This window comes from Mercurialis annua, linkage group LG5 (genome assembly GCF_937616625.2).
Source record: "Mercurialis annua linkage group LG5, ddMerAnnu1.2, whole genome shotgun sequence".
NCBI lineage: Eukaryota > Viridiplantae > Streptophyta > Magnoliopsida > Malpighiales > Euphorbiaceae > Mercurialis > Mercurialis annua.
Window position 1 is genome coordinate 12,175,687 of NC_065574.1, and position 9,176 is coordinate 12,184,862.

At 31.4% G+C, this 9,176-nt stretch overlaps 1 protein-coding gene across 1 annotated transcript; it reads right to left on the reverse strand.

Annotated features, from left to right (window-relative positions):
* Nucleotides 1-2,398: 2,398 nt before the first annotated feature.
* Nucleotides 2,399-8,699, reverse strand: LOC126680807 (monooxygenase 2-like). The gene is made up of 6 exons (XM_050376004.2): nt 8,486-8,699; nt 8,266-8,412; nt 8,117-8,182; nt 7,337-7,502; nt 3,946-4,174; nt 2,399-3,201 (listed from the first exon to the last, which is right to left on the reverse strand). Exons 1-6 carry the CDS (start codon nt 8,557-8,559, stop codon nt 2,648-2,650), a joined length of 1,236 nt encoding a protein of 411 aa, XP_050231961.1. The 5' UTR covers nt 8,560-8,699; the 3' UTR covers nt 2,399-2,647.
* Nucleotides 8,700-9,176: the final 477 nt, after the last annotated feature.

Sequence of the window (9,176 nt, forward strand, 5' to 3'; positions counted from 1 at the left end):
ATATTAGAGAATTGAAAGTTGATCAAGGTGAGAGTTGAGCTTTTCTTTCTAGATGCTTGTTGCTAATAGTTGTTGATACGATGATCCGATATTTTGTTGTTGATGTGATCAACATCCGAACTGTATAATTTTAGTTTTAAATTGAAATGTACTTTCTGGATCCTTTCCCTTTGATGCGCCTACACTAAAGGCCAAAATCATAGTTCTACGGCTTATGAATGAAGAATGAAAAGAAGCTTAAAAATAGTAATTTAAGCAAATCCAACGATTTAAATATAAATGTATATGAATAAAAAGACTTATGCAATATTCTTGAACTGATTGGGTCCTCAGAAGTACCGTTTCGAGTCTTTGGCGTATTTTTAGTTGATCCGATTGAAGATCTAGTGCAAAACTTTGTATAGCTAGAAGTTGATTGATTGAATGTTTATGTTTTTGATTTGATGGTTGATCCAGTAACTGGAAATCTCAAATTTCTTGGGAGCTTTTCTGATTGATAATTATGTATATATTTTTAATAACTTTTGCTCTATCCTTTAATTATGACTCATAAGGTGGTATTTTGGTTGTTTTCCACTTCAACATGAATCCAAACAGCTCAACAAATGAAAATGGTTGTTGATTGCATAAAAAATCAAAATTGATTTCAAAACATATTTGTTTTTGTATTGTTGTCCTTCTTTAATTTATCCATGTCTCGGGTCTATTAGCACATGTTCATCTGTAAAGTTGCTTTCCACTTCAACTTCATCATCTTTGAATTCGTTGGTAAAACATTTAGCATAATTTATCACATCTGATATAGATTCTCTCTTTTTCACTTGTTGACTCACCCTCATATGTTGATTCTGATGCATTTGCAAATTTCTGTCCTAATTGTATGTCCACATTTGATACATTAAAAGTTGATTTAAAGAATGTCATTTCTTTTCCGGGTGATTTGAATGAAATACATAACGGGTACATCATGCAATCTGGTGCATTCTTTCTTAGTTACAAGTAGATTGACAAATTTCCATTGTCTGTTATTCTCATTGGTGGATAATATATTTACACTTGATATTTGATCTTCAGGCAGGTTGACATAAAGTTGATATTGAGTTGCTATGAAAGTATTTCCAATAAACTGTTATAATCATAGTCTTATTGGACTAATATTTCTACTGGTTCAAAATTAACATACTCCATGTTTTGATTCCATCTCCCATTATAATGAATAAATATCAAAATATTTTCCATGTCTGTATTTATCAAAAATAGAAATGAAAAATAATTAGTTAAAATAGTTAGAGTACTACAGAGTAATACTTTTTCAGATTTGTAATATATAATTTAGATTTGATTCTGATATGTAGAATGTGAAATCACTGAAGCCCATTTTCATTTCATTAAATTTTAATCAATCAAAGAATTGAGAAATTTTTAGGTAGACTTGGTCTACCACGTCATCCGTAGACCAAACCTATCACATTATGACACATCATTAAAATGATGGCAATCTTGTAATATTACTATTCAAAGGTGTAAATAAGTAAAAAACGAATTTACAAGATTTCCATCATTTTAATGACGTGTCATAATGTGATAGGTTAGTTTACGGATGACGTAGTAAACCGAGTCTACATAAGTATTTCTCCAAAGAATTTCATCATTTTGAATCTTTAGAATCTTAAATCGACTTGATTTTTTTTTTAAAAATTATTTTTAAATGTACAAGATCTGATATTAGTTAAACTTATATTCATTAAAAGCTATTTGAATTTGAAAAAAACAATAAAACGTGTAGAACTTGAAATCAACTTGATTCTGCTTTCAAATTATTTTTAATTTCAAAATCTGATTCTCTTTAAATCTGAAATAATTATTTCACATAATTTAATCAAATAGAAATCGAACACAATGTATACTCAACATATACATAATGTCATATAATGCTGATATTTTTATTACATTATTGATTGCAAAACACAAAAATCATCAATTAAAACTTTTAATCAATTCAGTTAAACTAATTAACTGTAAATGACAGGTAGTAACTGACGCGATCTTACCGTATTTTGACTGTGTCGATGTCGTAAGCAATGATAATGCATTAGAGGCATAAAGAGTGAACCATTGTTGGAGCTTTAATGGCGGAAATATGATGAAGGTTGAAGATAAAGTATTTTGGTTGTTTGTTTGAAAGGAAACTCTTTCCTATCCGTGTTACACGGTTTGTTCAATAGTCTCATACATTTATATATTTTGTTTATTTGGTCCCTCTTATATTCAGTTTCATACGTATTTCATGGCGAGTGTAATGCCCGCTCATTTTCCGTCCAAAAAAAGATCTAGAAATTTAAAATAAATTAAATACATGAACGAAATAAAGACAAAAATTTAAAAAAGACCAGATAAATAAATTTTAAAAATAGGATTTGGCCTTTATTTAATTAGCTATCATAATATTAGCACATAGTGAGTTTCTTTCTCAAGTTTTACAACAATTAATGAGAAAAATCCCCCAACACAACACAACCAAACCAAACCATATGCTTATCCTCACAAGGGAAGAAAGAAACACAGAAAATCACAAAAAATACCAAAACTAAAACACAAGATACTAGAATAAGTAAAACCCAACCTCAACATTTCTTCATCAGAATTGTTAAGTAACACATAGTTTTCCAAAGTCATAATCAGCTCTCTTCAGCAGCAACCCACCAAGAAATTGACCCAAAACTTTCTCTCGCAAAAACTTCAAAACCAAATTATCACTCTCTAGTAAAACTCCAACCAAATAAGAAGTAGTCACAAGATCAAAGCTTCTCCATCTCCTCTCGTTCGCATACTTCTGCAAACCCGACACAATTCTCTCATATTCCGCTTTCTCTTCGTCTTCATCTTCTCCATTGTGCCTCGTTTTCAATGCTTCAGCGAGACACCGAGCCAAGACGAACCCGTCTTCCAACGAACAGCAGCCACCTTGGCCTACATCAGGTGTCATGGGGTGCAATGCATCTCCTGCTACACAGACATTATCTTTGCTTATGTTCGCCCATATCAACTCCATTGGGACTCTGAATCCTAGAGGAGCTGAGTCTATGTTTTCGACTTCGGTTGTTTCGATTACGTTCTTTAGATAAGGGTTGCCTATTCCGTCTTCTAGTCTTCTTAGCACGATTTGCTTCATCTTTGCTGAGCTATCCAGTACCATTTCGTCTACATCAAAACAGAGTAGGATGGTTGGGTTAAATGACTAATTCGTATTTTTTTCATCATATATTTCATTTTAGTACCAAGACTTTAATTTTTATAAAAATGGTATAAGAATTTTAATTGTATATAAGCAAAAATACATTAATTTTTTTGATGCAATAATCGGTATTTGTATAAGGCGCCACATCAGATAGTGACTGATATAACTTGGAATAAAAATTTGATTAAACCGAATTAACTTATCTATTTCATTTAATTCGGTTAAAGATTTCCGATTAACAAAAAGAATTGTTCGGTGGTTGCTAGGTGTTTCAAAAGGTTTATAAATCAAATATTTTTTTTATTTATTTTTAATGATTATTCTTTAAATTTTAAGGTCTTAACCAAATTAACTGAATCAATAGACTAATCCAGTCAGTTCGATTTTATACCTTTAACAAGTTGATTAATTCCCTCAATTCCATCTTTGTTAATTTGCTTAGAATAAAAACAAAGTAAGTCCGTTTATATTAAATTGGTGTTTGTAATCGAATTAACTGTATGCTCACCTCTATTTGGTGTAACAACATATTTTAAGAATCCGTAAACCTGATCACTATGTCATATCGGAAAATTACGAGGTATCATCGTCTAAAACAAATTTTTAATATTAATCATACTATACACATAACACATGAGAAAGTTAGAATCAATGCAAATTGAAATTCAGAGCTAAAATTTAGAGAAAAATGTTGATGTAAAAGTTACCTGGGGTAGAAGGAGTCCAAGTGAAGAACCAGTAAATGCTTTTAGCATCACAGGGGAGGAAACCTGATCTGTATCCCTTGCCAAACACCTGCTGAAACTTGTTGCCATAGCCATGTTCTTCCTTGAAATTTGCTATGCCTCTTATTGCCACTCTCCCTGTCAGCAATGGCTTTTTGAACCCTAGATGCTTTCCCACCACTGAGTTCACCCCATCACACCCTATCAACGCCTTCCATCCACAAACATTTACACAAATTTAGACTTCTTTGAATGAAAATATATTTTGAGAGTACCCATCATCAACTTAGTTAAATTGTAAGTACAATAATCAAATAAACTAATTTATGGTTATCATTCTACTTATTCCAAATGTAAATTAAGGTTGTAAACTGGAAAAATATAGTTTTTTCCACAAATCGTTTACTGAATTATAAAATTTTATTAAATGATTATTAAATTATAGTTTTTCTATAAAAGTTAAAATGATTATCGAGTTATAAAAGTAATAAACAATTCCTTTACCAAAAACAGTTATTGGCTTCTTGATGTGGACGAGGCAAAAACATATATTACAACCAAGCAGCAAGCCGATAAATGTTTAGTAAAATAGCTATAGTTTTTTTTAATGAATAAAATAGCTGTAGTTTTATAACCATTTTATCAAAAAACTATAGTATGATAACCGTTTGTAACTTCTCAAAATTTGGTGACCCTTTATAAAATAGCTATAGTTCGATAATTGTTTTTTACTTTTTATAATTCGACAACCATTTTATTAAAAACTAGAGAAAATTACTTTAAAATTCCTCACATTCATCATAATTCACACTTTGGTCCCTCTTATTTGAAAGGTCAAACCCATCCCAGAGTCCCTCTACTCTTCACTTTTTTTTCAGAAGGTCCCTCTACTTTAATTTATCATTTTTTCGTCCCTCTATTATAATTTTTCTGATTTGAACGTCCCTCGATGGACGGAATGTGGAGAGTGTGTCACACTCTCAGTTAACTAACAAATTGCCGTTAGATAATGACATATCACAATAAAAAAATGAAAAAAATAATTTGGCTAAAAATCAGGGATGAATTGACATTTTTCCCATAATCTTCTTCTCCCACATTTTTCATCTCCAGCTATCCTCCATGGCTTGCCATTCAAGACCATTCTCATTTTATATTTCCATCACGATTATTAATCAGTAATTTAAAGAAAATAGCAAGGTGGGTTTTTCGTTTTGCTTTTCATTCTCCTTTTCTAGCTATTTAAATTCCATTCATTTTCATCTTCTTCCTCACTATAATTCACAAAAAATCGATGTAAGTGAATAAGTCCATTTTGTCTGAAATTTGCAGGTTCTGTTGAAGCGAGTTCAACTGATTTTTTGATTTTGAACTATTATCTGTTTGTTCATATTGATTCTTAAGTTGGGTAGTGATGATTTTAGCATTCATTTTTGTTTTTAAGCTTCACATTCTATTTTTTTTTTGTTTATTAATGAACAGAGAATAAGAATCAGCATTCAACAAAGTGTTGGAGCTCTTCAATTCTCTTTAATGGCGGCATTTACTAAGAAAACCAGTTGATGAACATTGAGTCATTGATAAACCAAAATGAATCTCGGACTCTATTTATCTTTGGGGTGGAATTTTTTCTATCTGTTATCTCCCTTTCTCTAAGCTAATTTCTTCTATTTTCGAGGGTTTTACAAATTATACAACTACCTTTGCTTTCTGCCATTGATTATAAAATTATTTTTGTTCCCTCGCTAATTTCTATGCCTCCTCTTATGTGAGTTTTGCGATTATAAACGGATCCAATATTTTGCTTCCGCCATTGATTATATTCTTAATTTTTTAAGTTTTCAGTCAGTTGATTTTGTTTCTCTCCTTTTGTGTGGTTATTTTTCTATTGAAAATGGAGATTATGGTTTCCTGCTCAGGTCTATAATCAAGAGATAACGATATGTTTGTTATGATTATTATGGTGGTAATGGGTCAATTGTAAGTTGAGAAATGTTTGTTTGGTAGCAGAATGGACATGTATATATGGTTAAGCAAAGAAGATAAGGAAGAAGATGGAAAAATGACCGGTTTGCCATCCAATTTTTTATAAAGGGTTAAAATTGCCCTTTTCTATTACGGTCACAATTACACACTCTCAATAACGGAGAGTGTACTACACTCTCTTCATTTCATCCATCAAGGGGCATTTTGACCAGAATATGGAAGTAGAGGGACGAAGAAACGATAAATTAAAGTAGAAGGACCTCTTGAAAAAAAAGTGAAGAGTAGAGGGACCCCAAGATGGGTTTGGCCTATTTGAAACTCAAACGATTTTAACAATTTAGTATCTCTGTCTATTTTTGGTGTTAATCAACCAAGTTAAAAGATTTAAGGATAAATTAATTTTAAAATTGAGGGACGGAATTGTAGATAAAAACAAAAATGGGGGACTGCATTGTTTTTTTATTTAGTCCTTTGACTTGAATGACTAACACAAAAAATGGACGGAAAGATTAAATTATTGACAAAAATAAAAATAAAATATTAAGTCGCTTAAATTTTAAATAAAAAAATAAATATAAATTATGACATATGAAGGGGGATCTTCAAATTAATTTGCTCAAACGCTGTCTAAAAAAAAGCAACATATTGGGGGCTAGTTAGCATTATTTTAACGATTTAAGTAGCAATTTGCCCCTTCAACTTGTAATCAACGGAATTAACACATAAATTAATTTTGTTGGCAAATCAATACACGAACTTGGTGATTATTGGTAACTAGCCCATTTTGGCAAATTAACTTACAAGTTAAGGGGGGCAAATTGCCAATTTAGAATACAATTAACTTACAAATTAAAAGGCAAATTGCCAAAATGGGACAAATTGTCCATAATCACCAATTTCATATACTGATTTGTCCACAAAAATAATTTATATGTTAATTACCCATTGCTTACAAGTTGAGGCGATATATTGCCACTAAAGTCTTTAAAAGTAGTTGAGCTATCGGAGAGAAGGGTCGCATAAATCCATAAAATTGTGTAACAAGATTAATCATGTCCGGTTATATCTATTAAAGTCGAATAAATTCATATCGTTGCAATTTCAAGTCAAGTCAAATCAATTTAGTTTTTCTTATTATTTCATTTTTAGTTAGATATATTTGATTTGAATTAAAAAAAGTTAAATCTACTTGACCTTAACTGGTTGAAAGAGTCATTCATTACCCCTTTCAATAAACTAAAAATTAATGTTTAATTTAGAGTTTCCACAAAAACATTTTAACTTTGTTAAAATAATAATAATTAAACCCCATAGAATCCATTTTGGAGAAGAAAGATAACATTTTTTTTTGATGAATGGAGAATAAAGATAACTTTTTTTTCTTTACCTTAGTTTTGACGGTGGTACCATCAGCAAGACGAACAAGCTTATAGTAGCCTGATTCCTCAATAGCAACCACTTTGGAAGAGAATCTTATAGTACCATCCGGCAATTCGCTAGCAAGCGCTTCCAGCAAAGTTTTCCTTTTTTGACATCGAACCTCATGATCTCCGCTGCGCACATTAAATTAATTAAATTGTGAACAATAACTCTCTCAAATTCAAAATAAATTTGAAGAAATCCTAATCCATTAGATTATTGTAACTACGGCAAATATAGCGGATTAAAAATCATTATAATAAATTAGAGATAACAGTATTAACACACCCCTTTTTTCTGTTTTTAGGGACAAATTTGGGGGGACGGGGGGGGCAAGGAGGGTCAGCTGGCCCTTCTCCCGAAAAATATCATGTGTGTCGGCCACCTCCTTAGCTTCTTAGCCATAAGCTTTCTCTCCAATAATAGAGGAAGAGGCTGCTTTTGTTTTGAAAAACAAAATGATGATTTTTTTTGTTTTCATTTTTTGAACTTTTATCAAATTAAACTCTTAAATCAAAAAATTGATCATTTAACCTTAACTTAACGGAATTAATCATAAAAATTATGACATTAGTTTTGAAGAAGCAAAATAATTTGTTTTGTTTTATTTAATATTAGACCAAATAATATATCGTCTAGCTAAAAACAAAAAGGACCGAAGAACATGTCGTTTAACTTAAAAAAGAAAGAACACAAAAACATTGGCGTACAAAAAGTTCTTAGTTCGGGTACTGTTTGTTTTACTTACTTTGAAGCTTTGCCCTGTAACGATCTATGTCCGCCTAGGCCGGTAACAACAGAGGTAGCAATCACCCTGCAATATTCAGTTTCATAAACGGAATCAACAATCGGAGATCATCAACCCGTATTTGAATATATATAAGTAGAAATCGGTACCCGTCGATCTGAACATGGTGATCCCGGAGAGTCTCACCAACACCAAGACCATCAAACACCTTCCATGCATTAGTCCAAGTTGTTAATGCAAATCCAGTAATTCTCAAGCTCTCTGATCCTTCCAACACTAAGCACTTTATTCCAAGCCTATAATAATCATAAACAAGAATTAATTTCACCTTAGTATAACAGAATTATAATGTATAGTTTAATTTCATACCTGTGAAGCCCCAGTGATGTAGCAAGTCCGGCTAATCCAGCTCCTACAATCACAATATCATGTGAAATTTCCATGATCAAAATTGTTAGCAAGAGTTGAAGAAGCAGTGACAGTAGCAAGTACAAGGTGAGATTATTGGGTTTTCAGTCTAGATGTGAAGAACAATAATTCACTATAAGAAGAAGAATGTAATGGGGACCATTAGGATTACAGAACCTACTTTACAATAATAACCGCAAATAGTGATTTTGAAAAGAAAAAAGTGAGATTCTGCTAAAGGTAGAACTTGAAAAAGATGTCCCATTTAGTGGTGTTTCTTTTCATGTAGTGGATCACTTATATTGGGTAATTGACCCTGAAGATCACTGAATTTTCGAATTTTTTCATTTCGGTCACTAAACTATTTTTTTTTTATTTTGATCACTGAACTTTCATTTTTTTCGTTTTGGTATTTCAGGCCAAAAATGCTTAGCTGGCAGCCGGAAGTTGACATGTGACAACCGAATTTTACAAGTTTTATTTTAAAAAATTATCACACATACATAATTTCACTTTGAAAATGAGTTTTTAGATCAAAAAATCCATATATGACAAATTTTCAGGTTAAAAAAAAAATAATTCCGCCTGCCAACTAAGCATTTTTGGCCGGAAAATACCAAAATGAAAAAAAAAATGAAAGTTCAGTGATCAA